Genomic DNA, 23,195 nt, shown 5'->3' on the forward strand with positions numbered 1-23,195 from the left:
TGTTCATGATCCGGAAGCAGCAGCGCTTTGGACGCAGTGTATGTTTGCTGCGTCCAAAACAATGCCTTCTATTAAACACAGATAAATCTGCATGTGCTCACTGAATCGTGCAGATTTACCGCAATTTACTGTTGCGGAGAATAGCGGCTCCACAAGAGAAATTGACATGCTGCGGTCTTAAAAGACAAGCTACATGTCCATCTCCACGGGTGATCCGCAGACGCATTTGCACGCATAGTGGACATGGGATTTCTAGGAACCCCATCCACTATGCTGTATCATCTGGGCGCTGTATATTTGAAGCTACATAAATAAGCAGCCTCAAGGCCGCAGCAATTCCTAATCGTTGTCACATACCCTTAATGCACCTTCTTTGCACTGATGAGGGCAATACCCTGAAACACGTGTCTGCAAATAGAGTTTCTGGTTTGCCTCCTTATACTAAGTCATGCTAAAAGTTTGATATTGACTTTTAGAATTGCTACATCCAATAAATGGCATATATATCCGATAGTTTTGGGCACAAAATACTAATTCTCCTAAATGAATGATTAAATTATCCTATCAAAAAAGCTTTGAGAACTTCTTAATAAAATCAACAATTCTTTATTAAACACAATTAACAAAACACATAGATTGTATGTAGTATGTGATTAGACAGTACATGATACCTTCAAGTAAGAAGTGGTACAAATATTAGATAGTTCTTAAAATATACATGATTATTCTCACAAAAACACTGTCCTCATTATATTGGACTGTGGAACTATATTCACCATAACCTTCACAAGAATTGCAGTCATAAATTGGGGAACACTTAAACAACAGAATATACCGTATTTTTCGCTTTGTAAGACGCTCCGGATTATAAGACGCACCCCAAATTTTGAGGAGAAAAATAGGAAAAAAAACTTTTTTTAATAAATTGGTGGGGCTTCTTATAATCCAAGCGTCTTATTGCTTACCAGGGGTTGTGGCTGCGGTGGATCAGGATCCCAGGGTCGTTGCTGGAGGCAGGAGTGGAGCATTGCTGCAGGCTGGGATGAGGGAGTCTGCATGGGGGCTCCTGTGCTGCAGGCTGGGATGAGGGGGTCTGCAGGGGGCTCCTGTGCTGCAGGGGGGCTCCTGTGCTGCAGGCTGGGATGAGGGGGTCCTGTGCTGCAGGGGGGCTCCTGTGCTGCAGGCTGGGATGAGGGGGTCTGCAGGGGGGCTCCTGTGCTGCAGGGGGCTCCTGTGCTGCAGGGGGGCTCGAGTGCTGCAGGCTGGGTTGAGGGGGTCTGCTGGGGGGCTCCTGTGCTGCAGGGGGGCTCCGGTGCTGCGGGGGTGTCTCCGTTGCTGCAGGGGTGTCTCCGTTGCTGCGGGGGGCTCTGACGACATTTTGTGAAAGGCCAGAGCCCCCAGCAGTTCGTCCATGGACTTCGGGAAAATGGCCGCAGGGAGGTGGCACATGCGCAGATGGAGATCTTGGGACCAAGATCTCGAGAGATGAGATCTCAGCGCTGAAATCTCATCTCCCGAGATTCCGGCGGCCATTTTCCCGGAGTCCGTCACAGAGGAAAGCATGGACGAACTGCCGGGGGACTCTGGCCTTTCACAAAATGTCGCCAGAGCCCCCCCGCAGCACCGGAGCCTCCAGCATCACCCTGGGCAGCAGCGGGCAACCGCGGCAGCGGTGGCGGGCGGCAGCGGTGGTGGACAACCGCGGCGACGGACACCCCCTCATCCCATCCTGTAACTGTAAGCGGTATATCCGCTTTGTAAGACGCATCCCCATTTCCACCCCAAATTTGGGGGAAATAAAGTGCGTCTTACAAAGCGAAAAATACGGTAACTCCAAGTAAATCAAACTTCTGTGAAATCAAACTGTCCACTTAGGAAGCAACACTGTTTGACAATCAATTTCACATGCTGTTGTGCAAATGGCGTAGACAACAGATGGAAATTATTGGCAATTATCAAGACACACTCAATAAAGGAGTGGTTCTGCAGGTGGGGACCACAGACCACATCTCAGTACCAATGCTTTCTGGCTGATGTTTTGGTCACTTTTGAATGTTGGTTGTGCTTTCTCACTCGTGGTAGTACGAGACGGACTCTACAACCCACACAAGTGGCTCAGGTAGTGCAGCTCATCCAGGATGGCACATCAATGCGAGCTGTGGCAAGAAGGTTTGCTGTGTCAGTGCAGCGACTGGAGGCGATACCAGTATACCAGGAGATGTGGAGGGGGCCGTAGGAGGGCAACAAACCAGCAGCAGGACCGCTACCACAACCTTTGTGCAAGGAGGAACAGGAGGAGCACTGGCAGAGCCCTGCAAAATGACCTCCAGCAGGCCACAAATGTGCATATGTCTGCACAAATGGTTAGAAACCGACTCCGTGAGGATGGTCTGAGTGCCCGACGTCCACAGATAGGGGTTGTGCTCACAGCCCAACACTATGCAGGACGATTGACATTTGCCACAGAACACCATGATTCGCAAATTCGCCACTGGCACCCTGTGCGCTTCACAGATGAAAGCAGGTTCACACTGAGCACGTGACAGACGTGTCAGAGTCTGTGGAGAGCGATCTGCTGCCTGCAACATCCTTCAGCATGACCGGTTTGGCATTGGGTCAGTAATGGTGTGGGGTGGCATTTCTTTGGAGGGCCGCATCGCCCTCCATGTGCTCGCCAGAGGTAGCCTGACTGCCAGTAGGTACCGAGATGAGATCCTCAGACCCCTTGTGAGACCATATCCTAGTGCGGTTGGCCCTGGGTTCCTCCTAATGCAGGACAATGCCAGACCTCATGTGGCTGGAGTGTGTCAGCAGTTCCTGCAAGATGAAGGCTTTGAAGCTATGTTCCCCAGACCTGAATCCGATTGAGCATATCTGGGACATCATGTCTCGCACCATCCACCAACATCACACCACAGACTGTCCAGGAGCTGGCAGATGCTTTAGTCCAGGTCTGGGAGGAGATCCCTCAGGAGACCATACGCTGCCTCATCAGGAGCATGCCCAGGCGTTGTAGGGAGGTCATACAGGCACATGGAGACAACACACACTACTGAGATTCATTTCCTTGTCATGACGCATTTCCACTGAAGTTGGATCAGCCTGTAATTTGATTTTCCACTTTGATTTTGAGCATCATTCCAAATCAAGATATCCATGGGATATTCATTTTGATTTACATTGATCATTTTTATGTTTTATTGTTCTCAACACATTCCACTATGTAATGAATAAAGATTTGCAACTGAAATATTTAATTCAGGGATATCTAGGATGTGGGATTTCCCTTTATTTTTTTGTGCAGTGTATATAGGATGATTTTTCACATTCTTTTATTATTACACTGCCCTCTAGTGGGATAGAAAGAATTACATCCTATTGGTGATTTAAACCATATATCCTGCTGCAATCATTTCTATAGTTCCTTATATGCCTTTTTGCAAATTATGCCAAGCCAAAAGGATATAATTCTTTCTATCCCACTAGACGGCAGTGTAATAATAAAAGAATATGAAAAATCATCCTATATATAACATTTCTGTATTGATTTTGTATGAATAAAACTGTGGAGATTTGTGACTGCGATTCTTGAGAAGGTTATGGTGAATATAGTTCCACAGTCCAATATAATGAGGACGGTGTTTTTGTGAGAATAATCATGTATATTTAAAGAACTATCTAATATTTGCACCACTTCTTACTTGAAGGTATCATGTATTGTCTAATCGTGTACTACTTACAATCTGTGTTTTATTAATTATTGTGTTTAATAAAGAACTGTTGATTTTATAAGTTCTCCAAGCTTTTTTGATTGGATAATCCAATAAATGGCACCAGAGATTAAAGACCTCTTAAGCCGGGATCACACATACGCGAGATACGGCCGAGATACGGCGAGATACGTGCCGGCGCCAGAGGAGGGTTTTCACCTGCGAGACTCGGCTGGATCTCGCGTATGTGTGATCCTGGCCTAATTCTGATTTTTTTTTCTGTAGTGGATGGCTCATGCAGCCTCTCTTTATCGTTAAATCACAGCACCATGGAACCTCAATTTGGTATTTGAAGTGCGGCGGCGATCAAAGTTTTAGAAAAAAAAAACTGGGGATGAAAAATGTGTCAGAGTTGGAGTCGTGTTTTGATTGGCATTAAGATTGTGCTTATGTTCTTGCCTTGAACTGGACTTTTGTCAGCACTAAGCCTCCGATTCATCATTGCTGTTTCTCCAGCAATACTTTTCTGGAGTAAATTGCCCCTTTTTAGTGGTTTTACTATGTGTGCCCTATTCTCAATATGTTTTGCTCCCCTTTAAGCTCTTTGATTTTCTTTACACATTTGCTGAGCCAGATATTTTAGAAAGATTCATGCAATGCCACATTTACCAAGTGTCACATTTTTTAGGCACATCTCACTTAAGTCCCTGGATTTAGTAAGCTTTCTAGAGGAGTTTGGTCAAAAAATGTGGTGCTTTTTTTTTTGTGATTTTACAATTTGCGACCTTTGGTGTTGAAAAGTTGAACAAACTGGTTAAAGACAGAAATAAAGAGCCTTTTGATTTTGAGCCAAATTCATGAACCAAGAACCATTTGGAGGAATTTGGTCAAAAAATCCCAGCAAATACAAACAAAAAAGGGACTTCAAGAAATAGCAAATGCATTTTTGTTGGCTTGTGCATGCAGGCTATGTAACGGAGAACAATTATCTTGTACTAGACTGCCACCTGCTGGCCAGTCTACCTTATACAATACTTTGCTGGAGGGTTTACTATTAGTGATGAGCGAATGTGCTGGGATAAGGTGTTATCTGAGCATGCTCATGTACTAACTGAGTGACTTCGGCATGCTCGAATAATATGTTCGAATCCCTGCAGTTGTTGACAGCTGCAACACATGCAGGGATTGTCTGTTTGTTAGACATGCAGCCGTGAAAACTCGAACATATTATTTGAGCACGCCGAAGCGACTCTGATAGCACCTGAGCATGCTCAAATAACGCCGTATCCAAGCACGTTTGCTCATTATTATTTACTATTAAGACTTTTTTGTTCACCAATCATGAAAAGTGCACTTGAGTAAAATGGCCAAATTAATTCAGTTATGTGCCTCTTAATTTGGTGCATCCTTTAGCGGCCATGCAAGAAATATACTCTAGTCAGCCACCCAATGACATACCTTTTATCTCCAAACATTGACTGTTCTATACAAGCAGTTCCTCAGGTTCGTTTATGCTTACTTGGTCATTTTGTTAATTTCACAAGTTATTGCTTCTCCACGCTAGCATAGAAACTTTCTACTTTGTGTCCATCTCCTAGTGGCAGAAGCTATAGCCAGGACTCAGCCTACCCCATAAATGCTGCGAGAAAATGCTTCTCTTATCCGACATCCGCTGTAAACATACAGAGCACATTGGGTCCGCTGGATGGAGCAGGCTCAGGAGTTGAGCCTGCACACCGTGGCTGGCAGATACATGCTGTAATATTTAGCCAGCATCCAGACGTCACGGCAGTGTCCGGAGCGAAGCTTCCATCTCTGCTGCTAATCTCTAAACAAATGTGAGCCCAGGACCGCCATTCTGAGAAAATAAAAAAATGTTTGACCCATGAAACTAAAGTTGAAAAAAAAAGCACAAAGGTGAAAATTGACTGAGATGGAAAGGGGTTGCAGCAAGTCACAACAAAACAAGTTTTGGAGTGTTTATTGGCTGGGCATGCAAGCAGCTACAAGGAAACAGCCCTCCCTGCCCATCTACCCTGCCCAACCAGGTGAAATCCCAGCTAATTGTACGCAGGAATTCACCGGACATCAAGCCATGGCAGGAGGACCAGTAAAGAAGCAGGGGGACACTGAGAAGCCGGACCTGACATCCAAGATCAGCAGATACCAGAGTGGGCTAGGCAGCCACAGCAGGACTAGCAACCCAGCGAGCCATCCTGTGGGGATGCAAAACAGACTGATGACGATTGGATTTCCATAGCCACCCAGACTTAAATGGAGCTGGTCACCATGAACATGCAGCCCAAGTTATAAGCAGGGGTGAGCAGAGCAGAATGGTCAATAGTTTTGTGAGAAAAGATTCAGTAAAACTTGTGCATTAATGCGAACCTGTCGGCAGGATTGTGCACAGTAACCTACAGACAGGCCACCCTGGAGCACCAGAATTTCATTAACTGAAAATAAGGATTAAACAATAACCACAAGACAGATTTCATCACCAAGGTATCAATCAGTATAACGGCGCCGACCTGACATTGTAGGTTACTGTGCACAAGCCTGCTGACAGGTTCCCTTTAAATCATTTAATCCTCTGCTCTGAGCGGTTCTATCATTAACTGACAGGTATCTCTGTATTCTAACTTATACAAAGAAAGCGGTCACTGATAGGGATTTTCGGACCTGTGAGTGGTCCTGAAAGAGCAGAGTTATACTGAATCTTTTCTCACAAAACTACGATATATATATCAATCTACTCTTCTATGCTTTATAACATGATGCCTACAGATTGGACTGCATTTTCATGGTGAAACACTCCCATTAAAGGATTTGTCCCATGAATAAAGAACATTTTAAGCAACTTGTCTGTTTCTCTGTATTCTTAGGAAAAGTGTCCATTGACTCTGGAGCAGCAGAGAATTTTACATAATTTTCATTGGACAAAAGACTTTAAATTCCCAAAGTTTGTTGGCGGATGGCTCTGAAGCCGATCTGTGAATAGCTACATAATACCGGTCATTGACTTGTTGTCCAACCAGATCGCCCACTGGGGATCATCATGTTTTCATAACGCCTCAAAGCTGTACCTCCACACCTTCTCTGAATCTCTGTTCTACATCCACAGCCTCTTTTACCTGCCTCTTTCCAGGACTTTGCAGATGTCTTCTCCAAGCAGATGGCCAACACACTACCTCCTCATTGGCCATATAAATGGTCCATTCCCCTTCTTCCAGGTATGGAACCATCCAAACAGATTTTATCCTCGATTTCTCTCAGAGATGGAGAGAATGTAAGCAGGGCTGTGGAGTTGAGAGTCCGTTTTCGCAGAGTCCGTGTCTTGGAAATTGAGGAGTCGGATTATAAGCCTATACCAACAAGAAACTGGAAAGGGGATTCATCCAAAAACCTTCATCCCCAGCCGATGCAGGCTTTTTCTTCATTAAAAAGAAAGATAGGCCTCTGATACCATATGTAGATTATTGGGATCTAAATAAAATCAAGCTGAAAGCCATGTATCCATTGCCACTCCTCCCTTAAGGTGCACTCAACTGTGAATTGTCCTAAATCTGAGCTGTCATTCACAGACTGGATGCAGGTGGAAGGGCTGGGGAATCAGAGGGAGCAGACCCCCTGTACAGTCCAGCCTCTGTGCACCGAAATAAAGTTAGAACGCAAATAGAAAAATATTTAGAATTGAGAGTCCTCAGTGGTTGATACCTTTTAATGGCTAACTGAAAAGATGGTAACAAATTGCAAGCTTTCGAGACTACATACGTCTCTTCATCAGGCAAAGACTAAAACAAATTCTGAAGAATCACATATTTATGCACAACATAGTATAGGAAAAAAAAAAAAAAAGGGGTGAGGGGGAAAAAAAAAACCATGGATAAGCCAGGTGACATGAAGCAGAATTACCATGGGTGATAAACAGTTACGTCCATAAATATTGGGCCAATTCTTAGATAAGGAATGTTTTATTGTCCTGTGATTAGGGTCTGTTGTGATGACCCCCACATGGTCTGATGGGCAAGTTCCTTAGTTGTAGTTAGTTGATGTAAAAAGACATAAATCCGTGTGACACATTCATTCCTGCAGTGTCAAAGGTCGTCATCAGTTTATATTCCCAGACTCTCCTGTCTTTCTGCGAATTGAAGTTACTTTTTAGTACAAGTAATTTCATGTCCATAATGCTATGATTTGGGAGACAGAAATGTATTGCCACAGGTATATCCATTCTTTTTTCTTTTATTGTATGGCGATGAGAGTTCATCCTTGTTCTCAGTTTCTGCCCTGTCTCCCCCACATACAGACCCCCAGTTGGACATTTAGTACAAATAATTAGGTACACCACATTAGAAGTGACGCAGCTGAAGGTACCTGGGATCTTGTAGTCCTGATGTGAATTGGGGATCTTTATCTTGTCCGTGGTCATTATAAGTGGACAGGTTTTGCATTTTTTCTGTTTGCAAGGAAAGGTACCTGCAGCTGTTGGAGAGGACAGGGAGCTTCTGACTAAGAAGCATCATTGTCAAGATAAAGATCCCCAATTCACATCAGGACTACAAGATCCCAGGTACCTTCAGCTGCGTCACTTCTAATGTGGTGTACATAATTATTTGTACTAAATGTCCAACTGGGGGTCTGTATGTGGGGGAGACAGGGCAGAAACTGAGAACAAGGATGAACTCTCATCGCCATACAATAAAAGAAAAAAGAATGGATATACCTGTGGCAATACATTTCTGTCTCCCAAATCATAGCATTATGGACATGAAATTACTTGTACTAAAAAGTAACTTCAATTCGCAGAAAGACAGGAGAGTCTGGGAATATAAACTGATGACGACCTTTGACACTCTAAATGCAGGAATGAATGTGTCACACGGATTTATGTCTTTTTACATCAACTAACTACAACTAAGGAACTTGCCCATCAGACCACGTGGGTGTCATCACAACAGACCCTAATCACAGGACAATAAAACATTCCTTATCTAAGAATTGGCCCAATATTTATGGACGTAACTGTTTATCACCCATGGTAATTCTGCTTCATGTCACCTGGCTTATCCATGGTTTTTTTTTCCCCTCACCCTTTTTTTTTTTTTTTTTCCTATACTATGTTGTGCATAAATATGTGATTCTTCAGAATTTGTTTTAGTCTTTGCCTGAAGAGACGCATGTAGTCTCGAAAGCTTGCAATTTGTTACCATCTTTTCAGTTAGCCATTAAAAGGTATCAACCACTGAGGACTCTCAATTCTAAATATTTTTCTATCTACTGGCTAACACGGTACCAAGATAATAGAATTAGTTCTTACCGGTAATTCGGTTTCTAGGAACCTTCCACGACAGCAGTATCGGAGGATGTCTCCCCGCCCTAATAGGGGACAGGAAACAAAGAGGTTAAATACCCCTCCCCTTCCTGCAACCACCAGTGTTTTTTCTGGACACAGTAGCATGTATAGTTACCATTTAAGTGCAGGAATCAAATTTATAAAACAGATAGGGAGGGAAATTAGTGCTGTCGTGGAAGGTTCCTAGAAACCGAATTACCGGTAAGAACTAATTCTATTTTCTCCAGTCACCTTCCACGACAGCAGTATCGGAGTGATACCAACCGCTAAATTCTTTAGGGAGGGACAACCGCCTGCAGAACACGTCTGCCGAACGTTAGATCCCTGTTGAAGTTGAGCCTGTAGTGCCTGGTGAACGTGTGTATTGACGACCAGGTGGCGGCTCTGCAAATCTGCTCTGCTGAAGCGCTTCCCCTTTCCGCCCAGGAGGTTGAGACTGAGCGGGTAGAGTGGGCCTTCAGAGAAGCTGGGGGTGATAGCTTTTGAGAAGAGTATGCTAGGCTAATGGCCTGCTTTATCCAATTAGCGATTGTGCTTTTGGCTGCCTTCTTGCCCTTATTACGCCCTGACCACTGGATGAACAGGTTTTGATCCAACCTCCAATCCTCCGTTTGCTGGAGGTAGAACAGGACCACCCTGCGGACGTCCAGGGTGTGAAAGACCTCCTCTTTAGGATTAGAGGGATTGGGACAGAAAGAAGGTAATATGATGTCCTGATTTCTGTGAAAGCTTGAAGCTACTTTAGGTGTAAAGGACGGGTCTAATTTGAGGATTATACTATCCGTAGTTATAGTCAGGAATGGTTCCTGAATTGATAAGGCTTGTAACTCCCCTATACGCCTGGCAGTGGTGATAGCTACCAGAAAGACCGTTTTGAGGGTTAAGATCTTTAAGCTAGATGCTCAAAGGGGTTCAAAGGGGTCCCCGGTCAGACCTTTTAGCACCAGGTTTAAGTCCCAAGGTGGGGTATGGATCTGGAGTCTCGGACGGATTCTGGTTGCCGATGATATGAATCGTTTCACCCATCGATGACTTGCTAGATCCCGGTCAAAGAAAGCACCAAGAGCTGACACCTGAACCTTTAGGGTACTTGGTGAAAGACCCAGCTCTAAGCCCTTCTGTAGGAATTGAAGAATCTGCGCAATATTTGGGTTGAAAGGATCCGGACTGTTCGGGGCACACCATGATGAAAATTTCTTCCATATCTTGCCATAAATGGCGTTCGTTATTGGCTTCCTACTTTTCTGTAGGGTTTCGATTACTTCCTGCGAGAGTCCTCTGGCTCTCAGGATCTCGGCTTCAGTAACCAGGCTGTCAACTTTAGTTTGTGTAGGTCTGGATGGGTCAGGGGACCCTGTTGAAGAAGGTCGTGTCTCTGTGGTAGCGGAATCGGGCCTTCTAGACACATGCCAGTTAGTGCGCTGAACCAGCTCCTTCCTGGCCATAATGGGGCCACCAAAATCGTTGTGACTTGATCCGTCCGGATCTTCTGCAACGTCCTGGGTAGCAATGGTATCGGTGGAAAAGCATATGCCAGGGTAAACTCCCAGGGGTGGGAGAACGCGTCCAGTCCTAGTGTCCCGTTTGAGGGGGTCAGGGAGAAGAAGGTGTTTGATTTTGTGTTCTGAATGCTGGCAAATAGGTCCACATCGGGAGTTCCCCACCTCTGGACCAGGGCTAGGAATACCTCCTGGTTTAGAGACCATTCCCCTGGATGGAAGTCTCTCCGGCTGAGATAATCCGCCTGGGAATTGTCCAATCCCCTTATATGAACTGCCGAGATTGACATCAGGTGGTTTTCTGCCCAGGAAAAAATCCTTCCAGCAGTCAGCTTCAGGTTCGAGTGTCCTGTGCCCCCTTGGTGTCGGAGATATGCCACGGTGGTCATATTGTCGGACATCACCCGGACATGGTAGCCCTGGATGATGACAGATGCGGCTTTTAGCGCCTCTTCCACCGCTTTCAATTCCCTCAGATTTGAGGAACTGCGTCTCACATCTGGGGCCCACAACCCCTGGAAGTGGAAGCCTTCTATCACGGCGCCCCAACCTCTCTGACTTGCGTCTGTTGTGAGAACTCTGAGGGGAAGCTGATCCCAGCTGACTCCTCGGTGTAGATTCTGGGGGTTCAGCCACCATAACAGAGAGGATCTCACATGCGAGGGAAGGGGAATCTTCCTGGTTAAGGCCATCTGAAGTCCTCTTGAGTATGCCAGGATGTGTGATTGAAGTATTCTCGTATGGGCTTGCGCCCAGGAGACTGCTTGAATGCAGGATGTCAATGAGCCCAGGACTGACATAGAGTCTCTTAGAGTCGGGGCTCTTTGATCTCTGAACCTGGAGATCCTGCGGACAAGATCGGTCTGACGGTCCTCAGGTAGAAAGGACATTCTCTTCTCCGAATCCAGAAGGATTCCTAGGAATTTCTTCTGTGGCGAAGGCTGGAGGTCTGATTTCTCCAGGTTCGGGATCCACCCGAGAGATTCTAGAATGTCGAGGACTCTTGTCACATCCTGATTGAGACGTGAAGCGGATGGAGCGATGATAAGAAAATCGTCCAGGTATGGTATGACACAGATCCCCTGTTGACGAATAAAGATTACCGCTTCTGTCATGATCTTGGAGAAGACTCGTGGAGCTGACGAGACTCCGAACGGGAGGACGTTGAATTGGTAATGGCTGACCCGTTTGTTTTGGGAGATCGCGAACCTGAGGAATCTTCTGTGGTCTGGGTGTATTGGCACATGATAGTATGCGTCCCTCAGGTCCAGCGTCGCCATCACCCAGTCCTGACCGATCAGCGGGATTGCTGATCTGATCGATTCCATTTTGAATCTCCGGTATTTTAATACCTGATTTAGAGGTTTCAGGTTGATAATGATGCGATGTTTCCCTGAGGGTTTTTTCACCACGAAGAGGTGGGAATAGTGACCTTCTCCTATTTCCATATGTGGTACCTGGGAGATCACCTTCGCTCGAAGCAGGTCTAGGATATCCGGCATCAAAATTTCCCGAAGTCCTGGGGATTGTAGGGAAGTGATAGACAGACGATGGGGAGGAGGACTCTCGAACTCCAATCTTAGTCCCTCCCGTATGGTACGTAGGACCCACTGGTTTGTGGTAATCACCTGCCACTGGGAGAGGAATCCCGAGAGTCGACCCCCGACCGGAGGGCAGTCATTGTTTTTCAGAGGCCTGAGTCGGTTGGGGGACCAGGATGTTTCTGGCTTTTCCTCCCTTGGGGTAACTCCATCGTCCTGATTTGCCCTTACCCCTGTAATTCTGCTGGGGGGTTTGGTCACGGGGGGGGGACGAAAAAAACGCTTATTAGGGTTCTTTTGTTCCGGAAGGACCTTCTTCTTATCCGAAGCTTTGTCCAAGATTTCGTCCAGGACTGGCCCAAATACATAATGACCCTGGAAAGGTATACCGCAAAGCTTAGACTTTGAGGTAATATCACCTCCCCAGGATTTGAGCCACAAAGCTCTTCTAGCGGAATTAGTGAGAACCGCTGATTTAGCGGCAACCCGTACTGATTCTGCGGAGGCGTCCGCGAGGAATCCGGTTGCCCTTTGGAGCAGAGGAAGAGAATTAAGAATCTCTTCTCTGGGTGTACCCTGCACCAGGTGATTTTCCAATATACGCAGCCAGAGGAACAGGGATCTGGCTACACATGTTGATGCCACGTTGGACCTCAGTAGGTTAGTTGAAGTCTCCCAGGATTTTCTTAATAAACTCTCAGTTTTGCTATCCATGGGATCTTTTAGCTGGGAGGACTCTTCAAAAGGCAGGGCCGTTTTTTTGGTTACCCTTGAAACCTGGACATCGACCTTGGGCATTTCGAAAAGAGAACAGTCTCCCTCCAAGGGAAACCGGTTCTTGAGTTCTGATGGCACATTTAACCCTTTCTCTGGAAGGCCCCACTCATGGAGGATGAGACTTTCTATATTTTCGTGTATGGGGAATCCCTTTACCGATTTGGGCTTTAACCCCCCGAACATGTCATCCTGTACAGAATGGCCCTCCACCTCCTCCTCCACCCCCATGGTGCCCCTCACCATAGACACTAATTCCTCCAAATCCTCGGAGGAAAAGAGACACTTTTTGTTGTCTGATTTGGGAGCAGAGGTAGAGGCAGAACTCTCATTCTCCCAACGGTCCCCTGAGTCAGAAGTATGCACTTCTCCAGAGTCAGAGACTACAGGGGCTATTTTCCTTTTTTTAGCAGGAGGAGGCTGTGGTGTCGGGGGCTGGGAGAAGGTCGCCATGGAAGATTGAACTTCCTGCCTGATGAGAGTCCTGATGCTGTCCATGAGAGGGCTGTTCAGCACGCAGAACCTCGTCTGTGCATGGCTGGCAGAGCTTTTTATATGTGGAGGGAAGCTTGGACGCACATGCAGCACACTTGCAACTGGGCACCTTCTTAGAGGCAGAAGCCTTGTCTCCCTAAAGGAGAGAGAGAGAAGACGGACTAAGTCGCTTGATTTTAGAAAATGGACAGCAAGGGACATCATCCCACTACTTACGGCAGGGGGGTGAGCGCTGGGCTCTGCAGAAGCAGAGTGAAGGGATTTGTCGCCATCCATATCAGAGATCTGACTATAGAGGGTATAGACAGGAGGTCTTACCTGGAGGCTTCCTTAGCCAGGAATAAATAGGTTACCGAGGCTCCCAGCGAGATTGGTGGTGCTCCTCCCCCTCGTGGTGTCCGTTTGATGGGGGGGGGTCAGGGACGTGGGACGTCCATGCCGCCACTGCATGTCCCAGCTCAGGACGCTGAACGGCGCGCGCGGGAGCTGCGGCGCAAGGAGCCGGCGAAAAAAACGGAAGTTCGGCTGAACGTCACTTCCGGTGCGCGCGTGCCAGTTCCAGCAGCAGCGTGGAGGGAGGAGGAAGCCGGGGAGCTTGAGAAGGACCCCGGAGCACCGCACCTCCCTGCTTTGCCTCCCGAAAGAGGCGCAGGTAGGGCGGGCAGGGGTCCCAAGTCGCGTGGAAGGTCACGGAAATGGGAGCAGTCTGGATGGAGGAGGAGAGCGGAGCCCCCGACCTCGACTGCCCGGCTAGAAAGGTAACAGTGCTCCCGATCGCCGGCCACGGCAGCACTATCAGAGAACCTCTTCATGCCCCATAGGGGACAGGAAAAACACTGGTGGTTGCAGGAAGGGGAGGGGTATTTAACCTCTTTGTTTCCTGTCCCCCATTAGGGCGGGGAGACATCCTCCGATACTGCTGTCGTGGAAGGTGACTGGAGAAATATTTATTTCCTGTATCAGAACGCAAATAGTTATTTAATTAGAACAATGCAATTTTCTTCACTTAAGGTGTCAATGTAATCAGTATTTGGCCACAACCACAAGTTGAGCATTTTACCTCAGTATTTGTAATCCATAAATCAGAGAGAGTATAATAAACACGTCGCCACTTATGCATTTTTCACCCGATCCTGGGTTTTGGCTTCTAAATACTGATGCAAACTAACCAAATACTGAACGTGGCCTTTAAGCAAGCGCCATTACAGTCAAGTCTTTACATTATAAAATTGTGTTGACAGGTTCTCTCAATAATAAATTCCAGAAGCTAAGCACTGTGGATTGACGAATCAGGCTCGGCCTCAAAAGTGTTAAGATACCGCCTGGGATTGGTATAGGAAGAGGTTTCAATGCTGGTACTGTTATCTAGAAATCTAGAATGAGTGATGGGAAGGCTGGAAAGAGAAATGCACATCTGCACCATGCTAAAGGCTGCTCAATGTAGTTGTTACACCATTTGTGCCTCTTCATTTTTGGGGGAACATGTGCATGAATAAGAATATAACCACCACACTTCCATTGTCATTTTGTTCCATTTTTATTACAGCAGAAACCTCCTCACCCTATAAAGGGACAATGAGGTTGCATATAAGGTATATACAAAGCATACACTTGTTAAACGTAGGGGAGGTAGGTCTAAGACAGTGGTGTCTGTTCTATTGGTCCCTCCATTCCTTTGGGGTAACTTTACCAACCGGAGACAGATTCCAACAAATTCCAGTTTGCGTTATCACCTGAAATAGGAACAGAGTCAATGAGCACCAAGTAATGGAAAATAATAAGTCTAGAACTCTGCATTAAATAGGTAGATTATAAGGCAGTTTTAGGGCTTCAATGTATGCCTTTCCATGATTATATGTTGTATCTACAGTGTTACCACAGTCAGATAAGGCATGACGTGAAAGTACAACACCAATAAAAGCAACTGAATTATGAAAATGAGGGTTTCCCAGGTTACAGGGTACAAAGTCCTTGCAACACATGACAGATGCCTCACTTATTGGTTTCATTCAACGCTCAAATACATCCTGTATCAAACATGTTATTTCCAATGGAGCATAGTTGCGCACCACATCAAGTCGCCCCATCCCTGGCTGCGTAACTAGGAAGGCAATTTTATTACCCATCTGAGAAACTTGATTTTTTAAAATCAGTTTTTGTGATAAGTGGCATGTTTTGTTTTTACACATCAAAATCTAATCGCAAAAACAAACAAATAAAAAAAAATCTTGCAATTTTTGAGCTGGACAGACCTTGACCCTATTTTTTGTTTCGGAGCATCTAATGAGTGTGCACACGGCTCATTATGAATGGAGGGGGAGCATGTGAGCTGTGAGAACCAGTCCTGTTGTCCCATGTCATCAACTGTGAAGAGCTGTTACCTCATTCTAAGGCCGGGATCACACATGTAAGAAATACGGCCGAGTCTCGCATGTTAATACCCGGCAACTATGAGATCCATGTTGTATATGTATATGCAAGTGTATTGTGCGAGGCCCGACATGTCTAGTCTGAATGTGACCAGGAGTATGCATACTTGTATTGTAGCCTAAGGCCGGACAACCCCTTTAATAGAGAAATCATAAGGCAATAATACAGAAAATATGTAACCATTTTACTTTTCAACTTTGCCACATATCTTTTTGTGCAAATAAACATTCAAGGATACAGCGGGGAAAACACGTATTTGATACGCTGCTGATTTTACAAGTTTTCCCACCTACAAAGGATGGAGAGGTCTGTAAGTTTTATCGTAGGTACACTTCACCTGTGAGACAGAATCTAAAAACAAAATCCAGAAAAATCACATTGTAGGATTTTTACATAGTTAATTTGCATTTTATTGCATGAAGTATTTGATACAGTAGAAACACAGAACTTAGTATTTGGTACAGTAACCTTTGTTTGCCATTACAGAGGTCAGATGTTTCCTGTTGTTGATGTTGACCAAGTTTGAACACTCTGCAGCAGGGATTTTGGCCCACTCCTCCATACAGATCTTCTCCAGATCTTTCAGGTTTCGGGGCGGTCGCTGGGCAACATTGAGTTCCAGCTCCCTCCAAAGATTTTCTATTGGGTTCAGGTCTGGAGACTGACTAGGCCACTCCAGGAACTCAAAATGCTTATTACAGAGCCACTCAGTTGTCCTGGCTGTGTGTTTTGGGTCATGCTGGAAAACCCAGCCATGACGCATCTTCAATGTTCTTACTGAGGGAAGGAGTTTGCTGGCCAAGATCTCACGGTGCATGACCCCATCCATTCACGCTTCAAGTATGTAAAATTCATACAATGATTTTCTGTTTTTTTATTAAAGATTCTGTCTCTCACAGGTGAAGTGTACCTGCAATAAAAAAAGACCTCTCCATTATTTGTAGGTGGGAAAGCTTGGTAAATAGTCAGTGGATCAAATACATATTTTCCCCACTGTACATAGATTACTTTGCATGCTAAAGTTTCTTACAATCCCCCTCGGCATTCCTTATATCTTCAGAGGATGAGGGAGTTCCCCCAAAATGCTGTGTCCTGCCCGAACATGAAGGAACAGTAAGGGCAGACTGCCTGGCACTTCAGCAAGCGTAAAGCTTTATTCTTCAGCGATACATTATATAGCTCTGAACATTAGCCAAAACTAGATGAAAGCGAAAAAGTTTAAAAAGTTGAAAACTCAAGCACTGCTGCACCCGCAGTTATATGGAACGAGTGAGCTCCCGTGTGCGCAGATTAAAGGACTGACGAAGCTGAAACCACATGTAAAAGGATGAACAAGTGTGAAGTGAGGTACAGCCCTGTGCACAATACTTACATATCCCCAGATGGAGACACAGAACAGGGCTCCAGATGCCAGAATGAGGGTTCCATACTTGTCATGAAAGTCAGGAGCCGCTCTGCTATGTGTCTGCCTGGAGACCGATCTCTGCACGCCACGGGCTGCAAGACACAGAAAATGTATTATCAGCACCATGTCATCCTCAGAGGTAAGGGCACCCCGACATTGTAGTATAGTGGATGAAGGCCGCACGCTGGATGTGATACCTGCTGCTTTCCACAGCTACAATTACGGATATTAAAAATCACTACAAAATACTAAAATATTTAGAAATGAGAGTCCTCAGTGGCTTAATTTAAATATTTTTCTATCTACTGGCTAACAAGGTACAAAGATCTTTATCTTTCCTGTACGAAATACAAAGAATGAAGAGATTCCAACTATCAACTGTTGAGAAGTGTTCTTAGGCCATGTTCTCATGTTCAACTGAGCACAGCGGCTCAGTTTTAGCCCTACTGATTGGCAGCGCGGAGGTCCTGGGTTCTCCCCATATTTGCGTGTGTTTCCCCTACAGTCTAAAGATATACTGATGGGGAACTTAGATTGTGAGTGACGATGGGGACAGTGATGGTGATGTCTGTACAGCACTGCAGAACATGATGGTGCTATATAACCAAACATAATAACAATACTGCAGTCAGTGCATGAGAAACTATTTGGGCCAAGCGCATAAGCCTGGAGAAAAAAAAAAAAAAAAAAGACAGAGCGATGATTTTTTATAATCCACAGCACTAGAGGGGTGCTAGTAAAAGTCCTCCAGAAGTAATATAGCAGGAGTCAGACAACATGATCCGCCTGCTGTACAGGGCACTGGATGCGCCCTGCTACACTTCAATGATACAACAATCAATAACAGACAAGTGTAAGTACACCAGCCCGCACAGTCACAAGGGCATACAGACAAGGCTACTTTCACACTAGTCCGTCGGTACGGGCCGTCGCAAACTGTCGGCCCAACGGACAGTGTGTTAAGTAGCACAACGGGGGCAGCGGATGCAGTTTTACAACGCATCTGCTGCCCCATTGTAATATCCGGGGAGGAGGGGGCGGAGTTCCGGCCACGCATGCGTGGTCGGAAATGGCGGACACGACGCTCAAAAAAAACCTTACATGTAACTTTTTTGTGACGACGGTCCGCCAAAACACGACGCATCCGTCGCACGACGGATGCGACGTGTGACCATACTCGCTAATGCAAGTCTATGGAAAAAAACGCATCCTGCGGGCAACTTTGCAGGATGCGTTTTTTCTCCAAAACGACGCATTCCGACGTACAGCAAACAACGCTAGTGTGAAAGTAGCCTTACACATTAGGACTGGCGACTACTGTGGTGGTAAAACCGTGGGGTATTGTCCATAGCAACCAAAGAAAAGTCTAGGCTGAGACTGCACACCTTTGGCTGTGATACAGGTTACAGGGCCAAATATCACAGTATGGGCTGCTAAGTCACAGTGTAAGTAGGTGAGAGGGGCCACACTGTAACGCACAAAACTAACTGGTTCCAAATGTGTGGCTGCACCTTGCAGGTCGTAATGAGACCCCATTCACCTGGACTAAGATGGACAATAGTAGGGTCACAGACCAACATGTGGCTGCACAAGCTGTTCCACGTCCAGCATTATAGAAAGCCATGATCAGACTGGCTGCCATGGAATATACCTGAACGCTTGTCTGTAGCGGTCTGCCATACAGGAGGCCAGAAGGGCAACAGAGGGCACATTGGACGCCAAGGTGACAGGGCCTTACAGCCCAGTACGGGCCCACACCTACTGCTGGATCACTACAGAGCACGCCCTGCCCACAGGATACAAGGAGGACGTGACGCTCCGCTCACACACACAGGGCTCTGCTGAGCACTACATCAAGCTGTGTGGCAAAATGCCCCCAAATACTGTATCACGCCGGAGCCACCTCACAACGAAGCCAGCGGGGTCACCGTGGACACTGTGCCACTCTCTAACCAAGTGCTTCTCTGAAGTGAAATACTGGAGGGTCCACAGCCACTGCCGGCTTCACTCAAATGAATGGCTGTCGGGTTTAGAATCGGAAAACAGCTTATTTTGGGGGATCACAATAAAAACCCTGACCTAGCGCTCCACGCAGAGCCCTGTAAGAATGCAAGCCGGACACCGCAGACGATACACCTCAGACCCCCGCACATGACACTGATGCGCGGGGGAGACCCCCTTATATGACATTGCTCTGCAGGGGGAGACCCCTACCTACCTCACATGACACTGCTCTGCAAGGGAGATTCCTACACAGCGCAGCCCGACATTGCTCTGCAGGGGACATTCCTACACAGCGCAGCCCGACATTGCTCTGCAGGGGACATTCCTACACAGCGCAGCCCGACATTGCTCTGCAGGGGACATTCCTACACAGCGCAGCCCGACACTGCTCTGCAGGGGACATTCCTACACAGCGCAGCCCGACACTGCTCTGCAGGGGACATTCCTACACAGCGCAGCCCGACACTGCTCTGCAGGGGACATTCCTACACAGCGCAGCCCGACACTGCTCTGCAGGGGACATTCCTACACAGCGCAGCCCGACACTGCTCTGCAGGGGACATTCCTACACAGCGCAGCCCGACACTGCTCTGCAGGGGACATTCCTACACAGCGCAGCCCGACACTGCTCTGCAGGGGACATTCCTACACAGCGCAGCCCGACACTGCTCTGCAGGGGACATTCCTACACAGCGCAGCCCGACACTGCTCTGCAGGGGACATTCCTACACAGCGCAGCCCGACACTGCTCTGCAGGGGACATTCCTACACAGCGCAGCCCGACACTGCTCTGCAGGGGACATTCCTACACAGCGCAGCCCGACACTGCTCTGCAGGGGACATTCCTACACAGCGCAGCCCGACACTGCTCTGCAGGGGACATTCCTACACAGCGCAGCCCGACACTGCTCTGCAGGGGACATTCCTACACAGCGCAGCCCGACACTGCTCTGCAGGGGACATTCCTACACAGCGCAGCCCGACACTGCTCTGCAGGGGACATTCCTACACAGCGCAGCCCGACACTGCTCTGCAGGGGACATTCCTACACAGCGCAGCCCGACACTGCTCTGCAGGGGACATTCCTACACAGCGCAGCCCGACACTGCTCTGCAGGGGACATTCCTACACAGCGCAGCCCGACACTGCTCTGCAGGGGACATTCCTACACAGCGCAGCCCGACACTGCTCTGCAGGGGACATTCCTACACAGCGCAGCCCGACACTGCTCTGCAGGGGACATTCCTACACAGCGCAGCCCGACACTGCTCTGCAGGGGACATTCCTACACAGCGCAGCCCGACACTGCTCTGCAGGGGACATTCCTACACAGCGCAGCCCGACACTGCTCTGCAGGGGACATTCCTACACAGCGCAGCCCGACACTGCTCTGCAGGGGACATTCCTACACAGCGCAGCCCGACACTGCTCTGCAGGGGACATTCCTACACAGCGCAGCCCGACATTGCTCTGCAGGGGACATTCCTACACAGCGCAGCCCGACATTGCTCTGCAGGGGACATTCCTACACAGCGCAGCCCGACATTGCTCTGCAGGGGACATTCCTACACAGCGCAGCCCGACATTGCTCTGCAGGGAACATTCCTACACAGCGCAGCCCGACATTGCTCTGCAGGGACCATTCCTACACAGCGCAGCCCGACATTGCTCTGCAGGGACCATTCCTACACAGCGCAGCCCGACATTGCTCTGCAGGGACCATTCCTACACAGCGCAGCCCGACATTGCTCTGCAGGGACCATTCCTACACAGCGCAGCCCGACATTGCTCTGCAGGGGACATTCCTACACAGCGCAGCCCGACATTGCTCTGCAGGGGACATTCCTACACAGCGCAGCCCGACATTGCTCTGCAGGGGACATTCCTACACAGCGCAGCCCGACACTGCTCTGCAGGGAACATTCCTACACAGCGCAGCCCGACACTGCTCTGCAGGGGACATTCCTACACAGCGCAGCCCGACACTGCTCTGCAGGGGACATTCCTACACAGCGCAGCCCGACACTGCTCTGCAGGGGACATTCCTACACAGCGCAGCCCGACACTGCTCTGCAGGGGACATTCCTACACAGCGCAGCCCGACACTGCTCTGCAGGGGACATTCCTACACAGCGCAGCCCGACACTGCTCTGCAGGGGACATTCCTACACAGCGCAGCCCGACACTGCTCTGCAGGGGACATTCCTACACAGCGCAGCCCGACACTGCTCTGCAGGGGACATTCCTACACAGCGCAGCCCGACACTGCTCTGCAGGGGACATTCCTACACAGCGCAGCCCGACACTGCTCTGCAGGGGACATTCCTACACAGCGCAGCCCGACACTGCTCTGCAGGGGACATTCCTACACAGCGCAGCCCGACACTGCTCTGCAGGGGACATTCCTACACAGCGCAGCCCGACACTGCTCTGCAGGGGACATTCCTACACAGCGCAGCCCGACACTGCTCTGCAGGGGACATTCCTACACAGCGCAGCCCGACACTGCTCTGCAGGGGACATTCCTACACAGCGCAGCCCGACACTGCTCTGCAGGGGACATTCCTACACAGCGCAGCCCGACACTGCTCTGCAGGGGACATTCCTACACAGCGCAGCCCGACATTGCTCTGCAGGGGACATTCCTACACAGCGCAGCCCGACATTGCTCTGCAGGGGACATTCCTACACAGCGCAGCCCGACATTGCTCTGCAGGGGACATTCCTACACAGCGCAGCCCGACATTGCTCTGCAGGGAACATTCCTACACAGCGCAGCCCGACATTGCTCTGCAGGGAACATTCCTACACAGCGCAGCCTGACATTGCTCTGCAGGGACCATTCCTACACAGCGCAGCCTGACATTGCTCTGCAGGGACCATTCCTACACAGCGCAGCCTGACATTGCTCTGCAGGGAACATTCCTACACAGCGCAGCCTGACATTGCTCTGCAGGGACCATTCCTACACAGCGCAGCCTGACATTGCTCTGCAGGGGACATTCCTACACAGTGCAGCCTGACATTGCTCTGCAGGGGACATTCCTACACAGTGCAGCCTGACATTGCTCTGCAGGGACCATTCCTACACAGTGCAGCCTCACACTGCTCTGCAGGGGACATTCCTACACAGCGCAGCCTGACATTGCTCTGCAGGGGACATTCCTACACAGTGCAGCCATGTCTAGAAACCAAACACAGTCGGCACCGTCCGATCTGTGTCACCATAACCGCTGAGAGGACTGCGGCTCCACAACAATGTGCGCAGTGACCGCCCGCAGCGGCCTCACCCCACGTCACACACAGGCGGAAGCGAGCATCTTACCGGCCAAGGACAGCGCGGACCTCGCCAGAGGGAACATGTCACCACCTCACGGTACCCTTGAGAAAATGAAGGAAAACAAAATGGCAGTTCAGGATATCCCGCAGTGGCCACGCCTCTTTAGAAACGTCAGGAAGTCCTGGTACCGCCTAGACGCAATGCATGCCGGTACTTGTAGTTCTACTGCCGACGTTTTCTACCATGGCCCATGCTTGAAATTGTCTCATTTTGCTTTAGTTCAGTTGCATTTCTCTCTGTGGCACAATGCAGCTAACGTTCACACGTCACGTGACCTGCGCCACACCACCTCAGGGCACGGCAACACAGTGCCTCGTTTCCTGCAACTTTCAACGTGCCGTAAAGCTGTAGCCCCAGATGCTGCAAAGTGGAACCCTGTTTTGTCAAAGTGTGACCAATTGTGTAGGTGCATCCCCATGGTCTTGGCATTGCTTACTGCCTTCTCTCATAGGTTTTCATTAAAACTGCATCCAATTTTATAGAATATGACGGCTCCTGCTACTTTGTAGTGGTGTGTAACATATTGTTAGGCTTCTTTCACACTTCCATTTTTACAATCTGCACAGGATCCGTCAAAATGTTGAAATGACGGATCCTGTGTAGATTGTAAAAAACGGGTTCACTGGGCCCGTTTTTCAGACGGA

The 23,195-nt window shown here is 48.2% G+C and overlaps 1 protein-coding gene across 1 annotated transcript; it reads right to left on the reverse strand.

The window, feature by feature from the left end:
- Positions 1–14,890: 14,890 nt before the first annotated feature.
- COX7B (cytochrome c oxidase subunit 7B) lies at positions 14,891–22,695 on the reverse strand. Its single transcript, XM_077285031.1, has 3 exons — positions 22,537–22,695; positions 17,175–17,299; positions 14,891–15,105 (listed from the first exon to the last, which is right to left on the reverse strand). The coding sequence occupies exons 1-3, from the start codon at positions 22,571–22,573 to the stop codon at positions 15,028–15,030; spliced, it is 240 nt and encodes a 79-aa protein (XP_077141146.1). The 5' UTR covers positions 22,574–22,695; the 3' UTR covers positions 14,891–15,027.
- Positions 22,696–23,195: the final 500 nt, after the last annotated feature.

This window comes from Ranitomeya variabilis, chromosome 2 (assembly GCF_051348905.1).
Source record: "Ranitomeya variabilis isolate aRanVar5 chromosome 2, aRanVar5.hap1, whole genome shotgun sequence".
NCBI classification, from domain to species: domain Eukaryota; kingdom Metazoa; phylum Chordata; class Amphibia; order Anura; family Dendrobatidae; genus Ranitomeya; species Ranitomeya variabilis.